Source organism: Phaethon aethereus, assembly GCF_964289735.1.
Source record: "Phaethon aethereus genome assembly, chromosome: 8".
Classification (NCBI taxonomy): Eukaryota; Metazoa; Chordata; class Aves; order Phaethontiformes; family Phaethontidae; genus Phaethon; species Phaethon aethereus.
The window spans coordinates 14,891,888-14,913,910 of NC_138584.1; the positions used below are offsets into that span (position 1 = coordinate 14,891,888).

A 22,023-nucleotide genomic window follows, 5' to 3' on the forward strand; every position below is an offset into this window, starting at 1 on the left:
GCAGAATTCACCACAAGATGTCTCATGTCTCACTACATGTTTTTTGCAAAGGTAGGGAGCAATCCCGCTCAGTCTGGTGAGTGCAATGTGATTCTTCTGGGGAGTATGTTAAGAACATGTAAAAATAGACTGGATGTGGAATCCAGGCATGAAGAGCATGTTCAAGGGCTGATTAAAAATAAATGCACAGAGACTGAACGTCACTGAATATGAACAAAATTCTCCAGAAAGGGGAGGGAAACAAACAGCTGAAGCCAAAGTACAACACTAGAAGAATGATTGCACATTATAATGCAGGGCAATCAAACCTCATTTGTTATTTCCAACAGCCTTTACTAAGTAAGCCAAGTGGAATCTTTAAGGCCAAGGTGTCCCCTTAAAGACTGTTTCCCAGCCATGTAATATTTTGAGGCAAGGGGGGGAGTACCTCTAAGTAACTTTTTACCTTTTTATCTGTTGGCTTTGGGAATCCAGACTGGGGCCCACACACGGGTTGAACCTGCACAAGGTTGTACAGGCTGGGCACAGTCGCCTGTTCTTAAGTGTATGTGTATGTGCTATATACGTATTTTTAAGCGGAACTCTTTCGTGTTTATGTATGTATGATTTCTCCCAGCACTGAGGCAGACTCTCCTCTTACTCTGCGATGTCACTTGGGCAAGGAGAGCTTCGCATCCAGCTCCCCATTTTCTTTAAAGCTTTCAAGGTTAATTGCTTTAGTAGCTGTCCATACGCAGAAGAGTACGTACTTCCAGGCGGAGGCCTTCACCGCCCCGGCCAACTGCGGCCACCCGCTTGCCCGCCCGGGCACGCCCGAGCTGCGGTCGCTGGCGGTGGCCAGCTCCGGGGGCTGCCCCGCGTCTGCGCGCCCGCCGTGCAGGTGTGTGTGCCGGTGTAGCCCCGTAGAGGCGGGGAGGGTTCACTTGCGAATCACTGTGGCGGGGCCGTGCCGTGGGAGCCGTCCCGGGGCCGGGGAACGTCCAGATTTGCCTTCGCCGCCGGTGTGGAGCCTCCCTCCGCCCGCGGCGCGGCCGCCGCTTCCCGGGAGGGGTGGGGCGAAGCCGCCCCCTCTCGCCGCCGCGCTCCGCCCGCCCGCCCGCGGCACGAGCCGGTGCCTGCTCTGGAGCCGGTGCCCGCGCTGGAGCTGGTGCAGGAGCGGCGGGCCGGGCCCCCGCCTGCCCTGCCCTGCCCTGCCCTACCCCGCCCCGCCCGCGCTCCCCGCCCGCGCTGCTGGCCGCCGCCGAGCCGCCTGCGCCCGCGGTGGATGCCGCTGGTGGATGCCGCCGGGGAGCGGGCGGAGCGCGCCGCCGGGGAGGGGGGCTGCCGCGGCCGCCGGAGCCCACGTACATGCGAGTGCCCTCTCCGCTTACCAGCATGCTTTACTTCCAGATGGTGATCATGGCAGGGACCGTGATGCTGGCTTATTATTTCGAGTACACGGACACCTTCGCGGTCAACGTGCAAGGCTTCTTCTGCTACGAGGGCGCGTACCGAAAGCCCTACCCGGGCCCGGAGGACCGCAGCGCCGTGCCCCCGGTGCTCCTCTACTCGCTGACCGCAGGCGTGCCCGTGCTGGTGGTAAGCAGGGGCCGCCCGCGCCCCCACTCTGGCAACTTGTTGGGCTGACCGGACCGCGCCGGACCTCGCCGCGGGCCCCGGCCGGAGCGGCGCCGCCGGCGGGGTGGCTCTGGGGTGGGCCCGGCGGGCGGGGACTCTCTGCGCTCCCGGCGCTGCGGGGCTGCAGCCCGGCCCCGCGGGCCTCGGCGGGCAGCGCTGCCGGCCCGGCCCCGGCCGCTGCCCACCCCGCGCCTCTGAAGTTTATTTTTAGCAGCGGTTTATGTAACTGCCGGTGCTTCCACGGCCAGCCTCGTTCCACTCCTTTGGTAAAAACAATCTTTTATTTTTTGAAACGTCAGTCGTTTGCAGGTGGATGGGCTACCTGATTGAAACCCGCTTGTTAGCGACCACTTACTAATATTTCAGCCAATACTAATTAGAAAACCCCTCTTGGCAGTTTATTTTTTTGCACTGATGTGTGCAAGAAATCAGGAGCAGTTCTGCTTGATTTAGTTGTCTCAGTATGTTACAGTTACTGGTGTGTATGCAAGCTAAACCTATGTGTCTCTAATTGAATATGATCTCCTGTCGATCAGGTTTAAATAGGTGTATCTAAAATGAGATTTATTTAATTGATTTTCATTGGGTTTTTGGGAAAACGTCTAAGAGGGAAAACCAGTGAGATGTCTTCCCTTCAAGTTGCTGAATGTACTATTTGTGTTGGCAGATAACAAGGGCATTAGCATCATTTAATAATCCCTGACCATACTGTGGAGCAAAGACTGAAGGGGAACGAGATGGGAGTATTCAGCTGTCGGGGATGAATTATATATAAACTCACCAGGTGCATGCACAGTTACACATACAGAAACTCCTTGTAAAGAGTTTATTTTAATTGGCTCTAAGCATTAGAATAAAAAAAATTGCAATGGGAAGAGGCCTCTTAAGGTACTGATTATTAGTTTCACAGATTAATTCCTTTTCAGGAAAATATGAAAATGTGAGTGAGAATATAAAGCTACATCAAGGCTGTGGTACTCCCAGACACAGTTTCCTTCTGCATTGTAGCACCGTGAGGTCTCAGATGGTATGCAACGTAAAACCTTACGGTCAGGCTCAGTCTTAGTATTTGAGACTTTGTGGTTTTTTTTCTAGGGATTGAACTACATCATTTGGCAAAACATGTTATGCAGCCTTTTGGTTTTGTTTTCCTTTTTATTTTAACAACAATTAGTTGAGCATTTTACTTACCTGTTCGCTCTTTTGAACCCCCAAATGCCTTTGCGGTTTTAAAGGGGTTTTTTTTTGTTGGTGGTGATGTTTTTCTGTTGTTTGCATGTGATTTTTTTTTTTTTTTTGCTTTTAATTGTATTTCTTTTATTTGGCTCAGAAAGATGTAAAGATTATGTCAGATATTCATGATGAGCATCTCTTTTTCCTAATATGTGTCAGCAGAATTGATTGGTAGTTTCCATTCATTTCCTGGGTGTTAGATGATTACGTCAGAAATCACCATGACATTTTGGTTTGGCAGTCTTGGAATTAGCCTAGCTAAAAATCTAATAATAGGATTTAATTATACTTAACTGTGCTTCCTCTCCCAGTCACCAGTCTCTTGGGCAAATGACATGCATTGGGAGACCAGGGCATGGAAAACCATGTTGCAGGTGCCTGTGGTGCACTTTTAAACGAATGTTTTTAAATGGAGGATTCAGCCCCTGGGAATCTCATGACTTCAACAGCACTAAGTCTAATCATTAACATTATTAATTAAAGACAACATTTCTTCAGTATTCAGACAGAATTCTGTTCTGGTTCTCCTTGGGCAATCCTCCTGGACTTACTGTTTACGTGGGATGGCTCTTGCTCAGTTGTGCAGGATATGGACATTGCCTTTGCTTGTTCTTTTCATTGAACTTTCATTCATCACTTCTTTCAAAGTGGTGAAGGTACTATTCCTTCAACAAAGCAACTTGTATGCTTTTAGCAGTAGTTGAACTCCTTCCCAAGATTTCAGAGCTTAATTATTCTCTTCTATTTAATTTGTTTCTCATCTATGACGGTTTGAATGTAGATGTTCTGTGTAATTTTTTTTTCCTATAAATGAAATATAAAAATGAATCTTGCACAAATGTAGGCCAGTGAAGGAAATGGATTTCTGTGAATGAAATTGTACTTTTTTTCCCCCAGTGTCACTATTGTCACAGAATATAGTTTATTAAATACTATTATTTGTGCGAGTTTTTTAAAAAAATCCTCTTTTTTTTTTCTTTCTGTTAGTTTGATATGGGGGATTAATGCTGTTTCTGGGGTTTTGAGATAGAGCAACAGAGAGTCTTTACCTTGCTGTTCAAGGTAACTTTTTTTTTTTTTTTTTGAGGAACAGGGCTTTTTGAATTGGAGCCATAGAGTGCTTCAAGGTAACCCAGGTTCTTTTAATGTGACTCAATCAGTGGGTCCATTGCATTGAGTTTTAATGAAGTTGCTCTAATATTGGAGAATAAATTAGGTTTTTCCAGTGACTTTCCTCTTTCCACATACCTGCTATTAAAAAAAATGAAAGTACCAGTAGCTGGATCTGTCCTGATGCGATGCTCATCAGCAGTGGGTCTCTTGCTGCTGTGAGCTGTCAGACGGCTGGCTGCTCGTCCAAAATTCTTTTGCCACATCAGAGCTGCAGTAGCAGACCTGATTGTCAGGCCGTGCGGCAGAGCTGAGCATCTGGTCGCAGGGCAGGAACATGCATGTGCTGAAACATAAATGATGAGATGGGTCATTTGACAGGGATGTACATGTGAGCACTATGTTAATCCTGGAAAGTTTCAGGTTAGTCTTTAAAATGCTACTTCCTGCTGATACAGTCCTGCAGCCCTAGTGCAGCATCGCTGCCATGCTTCCTGAGTCCATCTACTCCCATGCCATCCAAGGACATCTGGCTGTCAGGTCACAGGTCCTCAGGAGTCTGATCTGGGAAATGGAGTCCCAGGGCAGAAGCAGAGACTGCTTGCTTGACTGTGATGCTTGACTTGTGGATGCTTTGGTGTGGGAAAGGGAAACTGACTGAAGGAAGGCGTTTTTGCACTCTGCGCTTCGGACTTACTGGGTTTGTACATCTACAATCTTTTTTGGTCAGCCCTGCAGTGGTCAGGCAGTTGAACTAGGTCATCGTTGTAGGTCACTTCCAACTGAACTATTCTATTCTACAATATCTCCTAGATTGTGTAGGAGCTAATAAGAAATAAAATGGTTATGCTATTCTGTTCAGCAGTAATCAATTTATTGTCCGCTAATAGACATACCTGCTTGAAGTCCCTGCAACTTCAGAGTTGCCCAGAGAAGTTGCGGATGCTCCCTCCCTGGAAGCATTCAAGGCCAGGTTGGATGCAGCTTTGAGCAACCTGATCTAGCAGATGAAGTCCCTGACAATGTCAGGGGACGTAGAATTAGATGATACTTAAGGTCCCTTCCAACCTAAACTATTCTATGATTCATAGGTGTAACAGCCATTGTAGGAAACCTGTAGAGGAATCCAGCTGCCATTCTGTAGGATGAGAAGAGCTTCTTCCTTTCTCTTTTTCCAGTTGGTTTCCCAGCTTTTAGGCAGGTTCCGTGGAATGGAGCACGATACATTACAGCATTGGTTTTCTATGTTCTGTAGATTATCTCTAGAGGGTGTATGCACTGTTCCTTATCTGTTAAATCTGTAGTTTATGAGATCTTCCACCGGGGAATTTTGAGGGCCCAAATGTTTTGGTTTGTTTTGGCTGAAGACAACTGCATCTTAACATACAACAAAATATATGGTCCATTCCAATGTTAGACTATTATTTGTGGAAGGTCTCCTAAGTCATACCTTTAGGCACAGGTAAAGTAATGCCTTGAGTGAGTAGATGTGTTTGCATAAGGAGTATCAGGCAGAGTAACAGTAAAATGTTCTACAAAATGTAGATGAGGTTGAAATTTCGATCAGAAGAATGTAAAAGCCCTGAGTATGAGATTCTGTGATGGAAGAATGAGACTCCTTCAGAGGCAGTGTCCCTGTGGGCTCCCTTCCTCCCATTTGTCTTTGTGGTTCAGGGTTGAAAGAGTACTGCTGGCTCTGTGCTCCCATCCTTTTACTGCACATAGCACTAGTATCCAGAAATCTCTGGTATACTGAGGAATTCTCAATCCACTTTTTCTTTTCTTTTTTTTTAATTTATATCTCCAAGTCAAGTGTGAAGGTGACAAGAAATAGGCTCTTGATTTGAGTCTATTCAGTGATGTAATAAGCATAAAAGTGCTAGTTGAGAGCTCAGTACTATTTAAGCCATTTCCCAAAGTGCCAGTTCTTGCTCAGTGGGCTGGTTGCTTTTTTAGACTTGTTATGACAGATAGCTTGGGAAATATACGTCAGTCTAATCCTTTAGATTCCGGTAGAAGTGATTTGTAGAACTGTGAGGCTAGTTTCTCATGTTTTCAGAATATGTAGAGTGATTGGTTCTGCATTATTTCTTTCTGGTAGATCTTAAATAATTTTGACCTCTCTAAAATATTATTAACTGCACTTAAGGATTCTTTTAATGACTCTACATACTAATATGGATTACTTAAAATGTCAAAGCTGTTTAAGCAATAACTGGTGTAAAACTCAAATGTATTGGACCCAAGATGTACGTTGACTATTGTATAAAAGCCAGGAGGAGATAATGACACACTTTCATTAAGATGTGTAAACAGTTTTATTATGCAAATGTTATTTGTTCTTATTTCCAAGTAACAAGCAGATGATTACAGTACTTATTCATAAAATATACACTGTTCTATTTGCCTAGATGAATTCCTAGGATATTCATATTTTCTCTGTAAACCAATTAAAGACTAATTTGTTTTAGGATAATCCTCTTATTATCATAGTTGAAAAAATATCTGCCATTCAGACGTGAAGTATTGTTTTGGTTTTTTTAGTAGTCTGGATGAATCTTTAAATTGGCATGTCCCAAACAAGGAATGGATGTAAAAAATCAGGCATTCTGCCTTCAGCTTAGCTTTAGTCAGTAACTTTCTCCTTTCTGATCATTTGAGGAAGGAATTTTGAAACCTGGCAAAGATGACTGATCCTTTTGAAGGATCAGCACAGATTTCATAATTCTTTCTCTCTTCTCCAGTGTCTTTGCTGATCTCTTAAGAGTTCCAGGTCTGAGCAGCTCAAGAGTAGTTGAAGGCTATGCAGAGACCTGAAGGAGGTGCACCGCTTGTTTCCACCACATAGATCTAGCTGATGTGATTGGGCATGCTCCTATCTCACTCTTCCTTGTGAACCTCCTAGGCCCTGTTTTCCTTCTGGCACCTATGATTCCATGTGCTGTGGCATCAGGGGCTGACCGGATTTTATCAGTCTGAGTTTTCAAAATGCTCTTGTCAGAGTAGCTTTTAGTTAACTTGTAGTTCACTGAAACTATTCTACTCTGAGATAACTTAGAAAATTAGTACATGAAAAAGGGTGCTGGATTGTGATCCATTTCTGGGACATACAACAATATTTTTCTGTTTGTTATAAGTTTAGGAAAAATACAGTTTAGAATTAAAGTTCTGAAAAAGAAGAAATATTTCTGGAAATGTCCTCTGTGAATTTGCTGTGCCAGGAATCTGTAAATTTACCTCATACCTGAGAACTCCAGATGCTTTTCATTCCTGACCTTGCTCAGAAAAAAGTACTATCTTCACAAATGTTTCTTCCATCTATTTTAGGCTGATTATTTTTCTACTTCATGGCTGGCACCAACTCACTTTAGCTTCTGTGGACACTTTGATACTATTGGAAAAAAACTAAAGCACAGGAGCAGAATCGAACAGACTTTTTGCTCTGCAACCTGAAGTAGAAGTGGCTTCTCTGCATCCTGAAGGAGACTAAGCTGTTTTGTCACTTCTGCTGGAAAGAAATCAAGGAAACTTGATAAATAATGCAAGCATGCACAGTTGCCAGCAGCTCTGTGTTACAGGGCAAAAAATTCTAAGAGTATGTAGCGTGGTATTCAAGTGGTCATTTTTATGTACATCTTCTAGAGCAAGTTAGAGGAATCACCCAGCAGATTGTTCAGTCCATCCCGATGCTCTTTTTTGGGAGCAATAAGCTTGTTTGGTCATTTTTATGTACATCTTCTAGAGCAAGTTAGAGGAATCACCCAGCAGATTGTTCAGTCCATCCCGATGCTCTTTTTTGGGAGCAATAAGCTTGTTTGCTAGGTCGGTAGCTGCAATATTTGAACATGTCCCATTGCTGTTTTTGAAATGACAATGGTAATGCAACACAAGATTAGAATTGTACATACAGACTTGTATGAATTGGGTAGACTAAACAGCCTCTGAAACCAAATGGAAATAGTTTTACTTATATGATAAACTCTCTTTAGCTTTTTGATATATGACCTATTTCAATAATTCTGGAATACCTTTGATTAGGTAAAGCTTACTTATGTGTCCTTTTCTTGTTGGCATGCTTGACAGCTGTTAAGACTTTACATGAAGAAGGAATTGCCAGAATACTTCATTTACTCTGTGATCATGTTGTTCGTGAAGGGCCTGTTTGGTCTCTGTCTTCACAGTTCTGTTTCAACCTCTTGTGCACAGCTGCAACTTCTTTTCCTTGGTAGTTTTCTTCTTCCATTTTCACGTTTGGTGGAGGGGGATAGAAAAAAGACATGTAAAACTCACTGCCTTTTTTTTTTTTTTAATGTGCAAATGCTGGGGACTTCAGAAAGCCACTTTTTTGGAAGGGGGGAATGCCAGCAGGAGATGTTAAAGCTAAGGGACAATTTATGTTATGCTGTTCCTTTGTGAAGCTGCACTGCAGCTTTACCTAGGAATAAAAAATAAATCACACTGTTAAGATCTGCAGTAACTTTGTGTAACAGATGTCAGTATTGGCCTATTGGGACACATAGCAAGACAAATACATGGTTTGATAGTCTGATGCTGTTTTTATCCCAGCATAAAACCACTAATCCAACAGAGCTGTAACCAGGCAAAACAATAAAAGATTCAGAACCATTGTGGGTTTTCTTGGGGATTCTTCTTTATCTGTCAGTCTTCCTCTTGTGCTGTGATGGCTTACATGAACAGTGCGTGCAGAAGTTATGTTTGTACTTCCAATCGAATGTGTAATTTCTGCTGTGCTTACTATGCATGCTATTTACAAACACTAACAGTATCGAGGCCATATGCTCCATCCCTTGATGGGCTCTCTGGAAGTAAAGTGGCTAGCAGATGTGAACAAGGCGGGCAGGGTTCTGTTTGCAACAGCTGAATGGCTGCTTGTCCTATAAACGATGCACTTAAACATAAGTGAGAAATTGTTAATCCAACTAATCCTGTGTGATTAGGGAATTTGTATGCATTGTTTGTAACCTAAAATAGTAGGCTTGAAGTAATAATCAGTTTCTCAACCAAACAATTCTTGCTCATTGTACATCATCCAGGACTGAGGAGGTGGGTGTCCATATGATACGTTATAAATGACACCCAAAGCAGAATTGTAAGTAGCTTTTCAGCCTTAAAAGCAATGTGATGTTTAAAAAGCTTTACAGTGTTCTTGCAGCATGTCTCAGATACATTAAAGTGATGGCCCAACTTTCATCATAAATGGTTCTTATTTAGCTGAGGTGTGTTACCTCATAGATTGCAAATAAAAGCCTAGCTGAGGTGGTTATACCACATCTTCAGCACTCAGAAAACATGTACGTGTGACATGCTGTTTTAATGAGGAATATCCATTGTAAACATGCTAGTCCTTATTCACACATAGTACAGTGAACATGGTATTGGAGAGGGACTAGGAAAGAAAAGTTATAGCACTTGCTATCTTTGATCAGCAACCTGGCTTTGCTAAGATCACTTCTATTCACCTGCTGGTGGGAATATATGTATTTTTAATGTAAAGCACTAAGAAATCTGCAGCAGAAAAAATTCTGTATATATTAAGGTTTTTTTATCTACTAATGTAATAAATTGTTCAGTACTGCTTCAAAATTGATTCTCAGTCCTGGTTGCCATTTCCTGAGGTATGAGACACCATAAAAAAAGCCCCTCTGGTTATACTGGGTGAAAAATCAGTAGGTTGTGGATGCCACTTCTGCTTACCATTCTGGACAACATACACTGTTACCTCTAATATTGTGTAAACGTATCCTAATTATCCATTGTATAATTATTATACATTATATATTTATATGAAAAAATCATTAACCTTATATACTTATTAATGTACAACCAATTATAAATGCAATACTGCTATGTTTTAAGGGCTTTCTTCTTTACAAATAGTATTTTTCCTTCTCTGTAGTTATTACTTCTTGCCTGTCACTCATGTAGAGTTAAGGAGTATGTATGAAGGCAGTAACTCCTAAACTAGAGGTTGTTTTGTTTTCTAAATAATAAAACAAAAAATCCCAACAGACTATCAAGAACAGAAGTTAGCCCAGCTGTATCATGCTGTTCTGGTTCTTTTTTCTTTCTCTACATAACATAACATTTCGAAACACCCGTTGTTTTAGGCTGGTAGGTTTCATGCTGTCTCTCAAAAGGATCTGAGTCATACTTTTGGGGGGGGGTGTCATTTAAACTCTGAATAATAGTATGAGGACTTTTTTCAGTCAGTTTGTAGTTTGTGACTTTATAAATCAAGTATTAAATATTAGAATCAGTAATTGAAACTCAGCTTCCCAGTATAGCTGTTTTGGGTAGTAATAGAGATTTCTGTGACCTGTCCACATGACTGAATTAATTCTGCTTAATGATTTGTTAATCACAGGTCAGCTGAGCTGTAGTAACCAACTGTGTGCAGCCTATGAGGAGCACGAGGTGAAGTATCTGAGCTTGACCTGCTTTAATTAAGACTTAGGCCAATACATGTTATCTTTTTGGATTTTACAGAGTGGGTGCACAGACTGTCCATAACATGGCTCTGCTGACAAGTGGGGACTTCATACAGTCAAACTGCTCCTGTCTGATGTCTGATCTGACCTCCCCATTTTCAGAAGTGCACGGCTCAGTGCCTAAGTTCATCTCTATGCAGAACAACATATGGACATGCCCAAGTTTCAGTGCATACTTAATAGCATTTTGATCATACTTATGTAGATTGAGCTTGGTGTCCAGACCCTCTCCACTGCTCAGTTTCTGCCTCTCCTGTTCCTATGGGGGGTGTCCTTGGACCTTTTGAGGTGTATCTGGGTTGTGCCAGGAGGCCAGGCTTGAGGCTGCTGCCATCGTGCATTGAAACTGCACAGACATGAGTTTAAGGATCCGAGAGGCCCACGGGAGGACTGAGGAGCTTGTGCTGTGTTGTACCGTAGGCCACAAGGATGCTCATGTGAATGGTGGTGAGGACAGTCTGGCTGTTACGATCATCCTCTTTGCCCTCTTTGCCAAGTGCTCGCGCTTGACTGAAGACAGTGCTTCAGTCAGTCACGGGGACTCTTTCCAGAGCATTTAGCAAAGGCACATGAGATTTGTAGGCAGGCTGACCTTGGGGCATGTAAGTAGCTCGTGGATATCTGCAGCTGGCAGAATGAATGTACAGAGCTGGGTTGTGAGCTCTCTTAGGCTTTGCCTTGATAAAGGGATCGGGCCACGCAAGCAGGATGTACATTTAGTCTTTACTGCGTAGCTGTCAAGTGGTAATTGTGAAACTAGGCTTCTCTGTAAAGCACTAGGAGATTTATACATGAAAAAAATTATACAAGAGCTAGATAGGTACGTACTAATTGTTAATTAATTATCTTGGTATTGGTGGGGTTTAATCACATGCTTCAATGCCACTTGAAATAACAAGCCTTTTCTGAGATGGAATAGTGTATGTATGTGAATGAGTGGGATGCTGATAGAATCTTTTTATGGAACCACATTCATTTTAAGTGCCAATATTGCAGTTTTACACAATACTACTTTTCTTTATGAATTGTGATTGTGTGATTAGAAGTATAAGGAAATCATAGAGCAGAGACTATTTCTTTAAAAAACTCAATGTATTTCTTATGTGAGTGTGTATGCACAATGAGCTGCCAGAAAATAGTCATGTTTACATGGCTGATTTGTATCCATAGTTTAGTTCACATGTGTTTTTAAGCTTGAATGCCAATGGCAAAAAAAGTAGTGCCTGAAAGAATTAGTTCACCACACCAGAATACCTAAAAAGGTTATCATATGTGTGAAAGCGCCTTTTGACTCAGCATACTTCAAACTTCTCTCTCTAGTAATAACTGAAGTTGTTCAAATAATGAGAGATTACATTCAACACTGATTAAAAACACAATATATGTTCATACATTTACATAACAATTATGTATTTATCTAACACTCCTTACTCTCTTCACAAAGGAGACTAAATGACAGCTCTTATAAAGTCTGCCTTGAAGACAACCAGTGTCAAAGCTTCACAAGATCTAAAATTCTTAAATAGACTCATTCATTGGTAAAACACTTCTTTCGCCACTTGAGCTTTTTTGAAGATATTTGATAAAGCCAGCAACATATTTACTTTTATTTTACAGTTCTATACAAAGGAGGTGATCCTTATTAAGGTAAACCATTATGCCCTATTTTATGAGTGGAAGGAGACACAGACACATACTGAAGAAGAGTAGCTGGACTTACTTTGGCCTATAGACTTTGCAATTAGTTTTCAGAATACCATTGCATGCCTAAAAGAGCTGTTTTTATGCTCTGCTGTCTTCACAGCGAAGTATACAATCTCCCCTCTGTCTTGTGGGCATTTCCTGTACTAGGAATTTTTTGCTAAAATTTCCCACTCTTGCTGCTCCTGTTTCAGCTCATTGGCTGCTGTGCTAATGAGAGCACTTGGGACTTCCTCTTAATTCAAGCACTGCATTGTGTAAACTCCTAAACAGGGTCAGATAACATAGTGTTGCCAGCTGCACATCTGCAGCCATCTGGATTTGTGGCAGGAGCAGTAAAATAGACATTGTATGGCAAAGTTGAAAGAGTGTCAAGGGTGGTGCAAATCATATTTGCAGAAAACCATAAAATAAATGCCCCTTACTTGATCAACAAGATATACAGACTCATTACTGAAATGGTCTTTCTACATGTATATGTATCAAAAAAAGACAAATGGGATATGCTACTGCTATGCAATGTTTCTTGCTGGCTAAATCACTACCGTTGCATTGTTAAGAGAAGAGGTAAGGAATTACTAAAACTTTGGTGCTCGTAAGCAGTTCTCTGCTCCCACTTCTGTCCCTTCATTAAGATTCTGTTTCTAATAAACGTCACTTCAGTATATTAATTTATTATAATAACATTCTTAAGGAGAAATAATTGCACACTGTGAAATTACAGCTTTCAAGTCTGAGGGAAGAGATGCAGGTGAACGGTCACACATTGGGCTTACTAGTTGTTTGGGAGGTGTCTGGAAGAGGGACTTCTGATTTCTTTTTCTTCTGATCTTCTCTCACTGACCAGCGTCTCTAGTGACCATTCTGGGAATAACATCATGGGTCTGCCTGAAGTCAGTGAAGCTCAGAAGTTAACTTTGGTACAGCCACAGTTTCATTCGCTTTGACTGTGTCACTGAAGTGTCAATACAAGTTTCAGTCTTACTTTTCTTTGAAAGCTTTTATTTGGTCGTTTGTTTCCTGGCTTTCACAGGCACTAGAAATGTGGATTAATACTGTCAGGGTTTATTACTCATTAGTTTTACTGCTGGTTTTGTGCTGAATGTACATATTACGCACAATTAACCCTGCTGTGAGACAGCTCAGAATAAAGTCATAGTTCTAGATCAGATGCTTCCCATGCAATGGCTTTTAAAGTGGTTTTAACTCATTTTTGATGACGCCTGGATACTTTGCAGTAATGCTCACAATGTGAAGAGTATAAAGTATTGTATAAGAAGAATTACTTTAAGGTAATACACTCAGGAGTGGGCATTGTAGTTTTGGACTCTTTTTTCTGATTTATCTGACCCGTTAAATCTCTTTCCCAAATGTTTAGTACTACTTCCCTGTAATATTGGCTTGTTGTCTTAGTTTTGTTTTATTATCTTCTTGGGATGGCATTCATAGCTAAGATCTGTTTCCCCACTTTGACTGGAGTATTGGTCTTAATCTAGTGTGCCACAGGTTTTCACAACTAATCCAGCCCCTGTTGAATTTAGCAGGGATGTTACTTTTCATTTCAACTGGGAAAAGGTAATGACCTTAATGTATTTGATGGATTAGAAATTATACTGTAGCCTAAGATAAGGCGTGCTCTAGAGGAGATGCCATTTGCATACATGATCAATTGCTCCGTTAGGTAAAAAAAAGAAAAAGGGGGGGGAAGGAAGCTTTTAGAGACACTGTAATTAAAGGAGAGATGCTTATACAGAGGAGTGGAGCTAGTTATGTGCTTTCAAAGAAAGCTATTTTATTGTGAAGATAATTTTTTAATAAAAAAGTGTGTAATCATTTTATTGAGCTGTCTACTTAAATTTGTAATTATGAATCAAATACTAATTGACAGTAACAAACATAAATAAAAAAGCAATTATGTGTGTATGGTTTGCAGACGCACATATTTTGCCACAAAAATCTGGAAAACAATTTTTGTGAAATCTTACAGGTATTAATCATATGTGCAGCATATTTTTCTCATGGTTATACTAAAACACAGGGTGCTTATACTGGTACAGTGTTTGGTCCTTCAGTTTCAGTTGTTTGATGATGGCATTTCAGTGAAAGTGGCTTTCCTTGAACTGGTGTCAGGAATAATGTATCTGCAAAATGTGTCTGGCCTTGAGTAGAAATCAGATAGAAGTGAAAAGCCAGAAATTCAGATATTCTCCTTCCTCTGAGCCTCTGAGAACAGTTGTCTCCAGTCATATACTGACTATAAAACCACTACTTTGTGACCAGAATCTTTAAAAGATGCCTTTTATGTGATCAGTTTTTATTCAAGCAGGGATGAAAGACTGTTTATGTTGAATTTTGCAATTGAATGTTCATCCTGGGTAGAAAAGTGCAATTGTGTAGATCATGTAAGTTTTAAAGCATAAAGTAACATTGCTGTTGGAAATGATCATCAGTATGGGTTTCATAAGCATTGGTATTGTGCTTATCAAGGAATAATGTTTTCAACATGCACAGAAGGGTTAAGAAACCAATCTCCCTCAGCAGACAGAACAAAATACTGTTTTCTTGGACAGGCAAGAAACAAAGGGGTTTACCAAGGCCAGGCCATAAGGAACCACAGTCTTCCTCACATGTATCACTTCAAGTCCAGTAGAAGACTTCCTTGATACAGCTGAGTGCAGAGCTGAACATGCTGTCTGAATTTGTCTTCTAGTAGGGAAGATGAATGGTAGGGCTTTGAGCATTTCGTTTTTCCTTCGCAAATATTTATGGCATTTTAAAGGTTGAAGCTAAGCACCTGAGAAAAAGAAAAATTTTGATGAAAAGTTCTTTTTAAAAAACCCTAATGAAAAAATTATATGAAACAACAACCTTTTTCAACTATCACTCAGAGGTTAGGAAACTAAAATTAGTTGATCTCTGGTTATATTACAACCCATCCTCCTGTTGAGGTGTGTTTGTAGAGAGAAGTGTGGAGCTTGGAAAGTTTGGATAGTTTCATCCTCATTTTTGTAAAAAGAAAATGAGAACAACTTAAAACTTGCATGAATTCCCTATTATAAGAACCTTATCTGGAATATTTCAGTCTGAAGTAACTTTACCTTTTGAAACGTGAATTGATGCTTTTAGAAGGCAGTTTTGAATTAATTCTTTTCTCATCCCTTCACTGTGTTCAGATCAAAATTACTATTTTTTTTAGATGTTGAGAATTTTCTCTAGATTAATTTTTTTTTTTCCTAGCTTGTGGGTGTTATTTTTTAAAATTAGAAAAGATCAGTGCATGAACAAGAGTTCTCACCGAAGTCTGTTCTCTACTACCTCTTGGAACGCGTTCACCAAGAATGCTTGTCTCAGTATTGTGAAACTGTGCCAGCACTTAGATAGTTTTGGAGCCAAGTGTCAGACTCTTACTTGGCCCCTAGACTGCCTTGTTAGCATTATTGAGCTTGTTTTCCCAGTGTCCTGGCCGTTTCGAATCCCCTGGAGAACTGCAGTGCAGAGCAGCTGGATATTCTTCATCTCACAGTGATGCGAAAGGTTTAGTAGACACAAGTAGGGGATGTAACGCCAAGCGCTGTGGGTAAAGCGGGCTTAAGTGGAGTGCGCGTTCCTGTCAAGGCAGAGCCGGGCTGGGCCGGCGCACGCCGTGCGGCTGCTTGCTCACCCCTCTGCTTCTGTCGCAGAGCATCAAATGCAGGACCTGCTGTCACAGGCCAAGACTTGCCCTCTGTGGTGGTGGCGCAGGGCCCTTCTCTTAGTTACGCTCCGAATAGCGGGGTCCTGGTAGCTGTTTCTCAAAATGATCTTTTACATAACCAAACTTTGCTCGGGCATCGGGTGATTCCATCCCTGGTGACAGTGTGCTGCTGTGCAGAGGCTTTGCCTGTTGGATGACACAGGCGTGCTCTAGAGGAGATGCCATTTGCATACATGATCTATTGCTCTGTTAGGTAAAAAAAGAAAAAGGGGGGGGGGGGAAAGGAGGCTTTTAGAGACACTGTAATTAAAAATATTTCATTTTTTTATGTCATAAGATAAGGTAATGAATGAAGATAATCCAGTGAATGATGAAGCTGTCCATGTCTCTGTGGTTATGTGCTCATGGGATTCACTTGAAGCTCACTGCTTATAATGCTTGGTTACTATGTGCCTCTTGAAGTGAGCAACCTTCACCATTGTTACATACTGACTATGTGTACAAGTATTACAAAGAGCAGTAAAGAATACTTGGCCCTGTCAGAAGTAACATTAGTTTTTAGTAATATAGCCATATGCTGCACTACAGAAAAATAAGTAAGGCAGATAATATTTGACTATTAGATATATAATCTTATACTGCTATTTTTCTTCTGTAAATGGCCATGACCAAATACATACCAAGAACTCTATTAAAATTTTGGTATTTTTCTCAAAAAATCAAGAGTACATATTTTTAAAACAAAAATTACTGGAAAAAAAGGCTGAGTATTTTTTTCCCACATCTTTCTCTAGAAAAGCAATTTTCTTTTCACATCTTCTCTCCAGACCTTCAGAAGTTGATATGCAGTACGTTCCTCTATCTCCATGCTGCGTGCAAGGGGGGATATTTTGTATTTAATCAATAGCAGACAGATTTATCTAGGATTTATTTCTTCATTTTCCTTTTCCTCAAAACTACTCGTCATTTTTTACTATAGAAAATGTACTGTGAAAATCAACCAGGGCATTTGCTGTCAGTTTAAGCAAGCAAGAAGCAGTGAGAACAAGAAAAACACAAATTAAATGGCCACAAGGGAAAGCTGTGCATAATGAACTTGAAATTGCTACTGCTGGAAATACTGTTGCTGCTTTTCCTGCCAGGGTTGTCACCTCACACAGCAATTTTAGCTTAAAGCAGAGAGTGGAGCTTATCTATAGCATCACTAAAGACTGAGGTTTATGCCACTAGATTTTCCAAACTCTAGAGACCACTATGCTCTGTGTATGTTGATGGCATTTTTAAAGGGGGAGTAGGCCAGAAATAGCCCATGGTCTTGCTGAAAGAAGAAAAGATAAAGAACAGGAACAACAAAGCCTATGGAAGCCTATTTTAAAAGAAGTCTACCCCATACTTTTTAGGTGGGAACTTGTAAGTGAAATGCATGGGGAGGCCATGCAACTTAAAATGATGACAGTTTGCCTAGAGGTACAAAGATCACCCCCCAGATTTTTAGCTCCAGTTCCCAGCTGCCCTTGTGTCTGATAAGGAAGTATGAGGAATTTCATTCTAGAGAGAAAAGCAGAGCTGTGGACTGCCTGAGATGCTCATTCCCCAAAGAGACAATCCCTTGCCATGTTGTTTCTTGAAGGTGGTCTCACAGCAGCCTTAGTTAGGGTTCAAGTCATGCCTAAATGAGAGAAATACAATGAATGAAAAGAAGTCAGTAGAGAGATTACAGTGCGCAGTATTGTCAACTGTTCTTCTTAACTTGAGAAGTTCAGAACATGGATGAATATTTGTTGGGTTTTTTTAATGCAATAACTGCTTTTCAGTGTTACTCATCTATCTGAGTGGTTGCTGTAGCTACAGCATAACCCTGAGAATTGGCAGAGGGAATCGTGTATTCTACCACATTCTCTGGCCCATATCAAATATTTCGTGAATATTTGTATACCCTAAAGTAGCTGTTAGCTGGAAAGATCTGTGAATATGAGAGATTATCAACCTTAAATTTCAGGATTTGTCTTGTTTAAATGCATTAATATACCCTCAGATACTTTGTCATCCAAATGAATGTTTAATTGTTACTTGAATCCTGGGGTTTTTTATAGGAAATTACATCATATATGAGAAGGTAGTCCATAAAATAAACCTCATTAGTATTTGAGAAGTGCAGATTTAAGGTCATTTATTTATGTAAGTGCTGGCTGTTGTAAACCATATGTGACACTAGGGGAAGTTTGTTTATGGAGTCAGTTTACTGGAAAATCAACAAGGGCAGAGCTGCTCTAAGTGCTAATATTTGGAATGAGTCAGGTTTGACATTTCAAGTTGGAAAAGAGCTCAGAATTTAGAACCAAGTTAAGAATATACTGGATGGATGATTTTGGGAAGGACAAATTAGATTTCTAAATTGACATGCAGTGCTAAAACTAGGAACAGCTTGCCTGGATTCAGAAAAATGACTAATACAGAAAAAATCTGAACTTACTTGGGAGGAAGGAATTGGTGTAGGGAATGTGCGCTAAATGCTTTAAGTATCCTGTGCAGAAAACAAGGAAAGGGACAGGTATTGGGTAGTTGGCAATAAATATATTACTACTACAAAAACACCATGAAAATCAATCACCAAATAAATTAATCAGGAGCTAAGAGGTGAAACAAGAAGAAATATTAATTTTAGATCTCACCCCTCCCAAGCTCTGTTCCTGGCTGTCGAATGGGTTGTCACATCGCAGACAGGATATGATTGCCATGGAGATGGTTACAAGAACTTTTCCTGTAATTTAGATTTTGCTGGGTTAATATTTCTTTTCCATGCTTCCCTAGAAAGAAAGGATTATTTAAATGCTAGTTATGAAGTATGTATTAACATTAAATATCTTTATGTAGGGTGATTTTTGTGTTGTCCTTTTACACTTTATACTGTGAACCAGGACTTAAGGGCTTTCCCTGTGGTTACAGAGTGAAGCTGTAGTAGTACAAGGACCTCATGACTGCCTGTCCGAGCTTAGGCTGATGCCCATAGGGCACTCATTCTTGTCTTGCTCCTTCTTTGTAACAGTTATTTACACTGCATTTTTATCTGAGGACTGTGAAAATTATTTATATATATATATTCTTTAGAATACTGGAAAGCCTACACTTTGTATTGTTAGTCTTCAGGTGAAAATTGTTCTTTTTTTTATACTTTACATGCTGTAATTATATGTCAAAAGGTTTTCTCAGCCTTACGGAGGGTGGCCTCTGCTTTTAACAGCTGTTAAAATACCTGTGGGCTAAGAATTCTAATATGTATCATTCTTGTGGAAATCTGTACAGTGACCTAAAGTAGTATGACCCTGTTAGACAGAATAAGATAAAAGATACTTCTAATATCCTCACTTTTTTTTCATTGCAAATTGTATTCCTATACCTGAACTTGTGTAGCCCTGTCCAAAAGTTTATGTTGTCACAGCTTTCAGATTATCCATTGCAATCTTTCACTGTCAGTTTTGGAATACTCCAAAAACTTTTTTCCCCAAAACTTAGCCAACAAGTACACAAGTAATTCTGTTACATTAAATGTCATTTGTTGACAGATTGCAACTCGCGTATGCAGTGGAAGGGGTAGTGGTGGTCCCTGTGCCAGAAGGAATACAGAAATTGTTCCTTCCTGGAACATGGAATATAGTAGGCATGCAAATTACAAGAGCAAGAGGGAGATTGCCCTCCCTTTCCTCTACCTTGTAGAGCTGATTATTGCCAGTGGTGCCAGAGAGAAGGGAAACGGAATCTCTCCTGTGACTTACTGAGGTCAAAAAAGATTTTCCTTCCGTTTCAGAAACATCAGTAGGCTGATTATTGAGATGAACAGTGCTTGTGCTGAAGGATGGAGGAAGGAGAACAGCTTTAGCTGAGCTGCCAGTACAAAAAAATACAGAAACTGTATTTATTGCCAAATTCCAGATGGATTCTATCAAAGTAAAGCCACAGAGGCATCGAAATGAAGGCCTGTTGTGCTCAATGGCATAACTCTGATGACTTCTGAGAGTAGAGCACTAGGCTTAGTATAGCCTAGTTTTTTGTCTTTAGCTGAGTTCTGTATTGTTCTGACCCTTGCACCTATGTACTCACTCTGAGATTATTTTCATGCAGCTAAGAGCTTGACCACTGCCCCCTGCTATTCTTGTAGCAGAGGGTTTTCTTCATCTAGGTCACCATCAAAGACAGGAAATGTAACAAGGAAAAATTGTTGCCAGCAGCAAGGGCCTAGATGAAGCTGATGAAGATGGGTTGCTGGAAGTGAGGATCTCCTTTCTGTAACTGAATGAGCAGTTCTCCCTGCTCATTTGCTATCCTCAGCTTCCCTACCAACCAAAAAGAACATGTATTCCTAGATCAGCAGATTCACAGACTCAGAGCTGGAGTCTTGAGCTTGCTGCCACACTTTTTCTTTGTGTTCTTGCAAAAGGTTGAGCACTGTATATCACAGATTCTTGGATCCTTGTGCTGGATTCTGCTTTTTTCTGGAGTTTGGAAGTCTGCATTACTGAAATTTATTGAGCTTGGGAGAAAAAAAAAAAAAATCAGTTTTATGCAGAATCTAACTGTGTTCAGGTTGCCTAGTCCTTGATGTTTCATTATTCCAGAGGAAAGAAGGGAGCAACTGTGACTCACAGTAAAAATCTTAGTGTTTCAGTTCTCAGATTTATGATTCATATTAAAACTGTTTGTTTGGTCTTTTCATGAGAGCCGTAGGTGTCATTGGACTGAATTCTCCTTCTTATTGTCATAATTTTGATGACCTTGAATTCAAGACTGAGTTACATTTCATATGTGTACTGATCATTTGTTAATTATAGATGAAGGAATTATACTTTGGTGTGCTGAAAACTTGCTTGTACCAAAGTAAAGAGAGGATACTTTGTTAGTTTGGGTATTGAAATTTCTGATTCATCTAAAAATTTCACTAGGATCTGAAGCCCGTCTAAAGTAAGAGATGATGACTCTTTCTGTGACAAACTGAATTCTGCTTTTTACATACTTGCCACCACAGTTATTTTTGTTATTTGTGCCACGTTATTTATAAGAAGCACTTTCCTCCACAGTGTGTCACAATTTAGCCCAGTCACCTGGGTAGATCTATAAATAACTAAGTAAGGTCATTAACTGCATTCTTCCTGTTGACAACAAACTGTGCTTATGAGCCATTGCCCATTTTTTTTTTAACTAATGCTGTGTGTAGAACTGTTTAGACCTATTGTGATATATGAAAAAGTTTATCGTTTCCTGTTAGGTCAAAGATTTAGAAAAACATAGGCAATGAAGCAGATTTGATGGCATTATTTCTTGTATTTGTGTAGTATTAAGACTTCAGATTGCTGGTCTTCATTCCTGTGATGTACCTATGAATAAGCTGTGCTGCTTTTCATATAGAAGAGCAGAAGAGCCTTGCCTTTAAGTCCCACAGTGAATCAAAGTTGGAATACAGTGGTCAGTATTTGACCCTTCTGCTCCACTCTCTTTGATCATACCTGTACTACCTGCTGTAAAGCTTCAGTATCATATGTTTAGACAGATACACACTTAAGGCTTGGCTTTGGCTATTAAGTCTCAATAATGTAATTGTCATGAGTAAATTAAAGGTCATGTTTTGCTTTACTTTATTTTCAGGTAAATACACATCTTGGGATATTTTACATTCAAAATCTGTTTTTCTTCTTTATTTATGATTTTTTTTTAATTTTTCACCAATTGTAATGTGAATGACATACAGACACGAGAACTTTATTCGTTTTGGTGTAATGAGTGTGAAACAGGCCATGCTTAATGTTTAAATATCAGTGGTGACACTTTGCTCAAGCATGAGGAACAAAGTTAAAGCCAGACTTGATAAACTCAGCTGGCAAAATATGAATCAAACCCTGTTAAGTACCTCCTGGCAAACCAATCCTCTGACGTGAACAGGAGCTCTGCTGTGATTTCCCCCCTCCTCTCCACAGTTAAAAATTTGGAGCTCAACCCTGTGAAGTGCTGGGTGTCAGAGAAAGCCATGTGGGAACTGAAATGTTCAGCATCTTCAGGATTAGGCCTTTATTTTGGTCCACACCTTGTGCATTATGCAATCTGTTGTTCTTGAACTAGTAGATTTCTTTCTCTTTTCCCTCATCCTGAAAATTAGGTTATGTTATGTCA

The 22,023-nt window shown here is 40.5% G+C and overlaps 1 protein-coding gene across 1 annotated transcript in view; it reads left to right on the forward strand.

Annotated features, from left to right (window-relative positions):
- Nucleotides 1–956: 956 nt before the first annotated feature.
- The window catches only part of PLPPR5 (phospholipid phosphatase related 5), a gene marked incomplete at its 3' end in the record, with an annotated part of 43,166 nt that continues 22,099 nt past the window's right edge, over nt 957–22,023 (forward strand). The window contains exon 1 of the mRNA XM_082003175.1: nt 957–1,578. Within this exon, the coding sequence (XP_081859301.1) occupies nt 1,348–1,578 (231 nt within the window). The 5' untranslated portion in view covers nt 957–1,347. The remainder of the gene's footprint in view (nt 1,579–22,023) is intronic.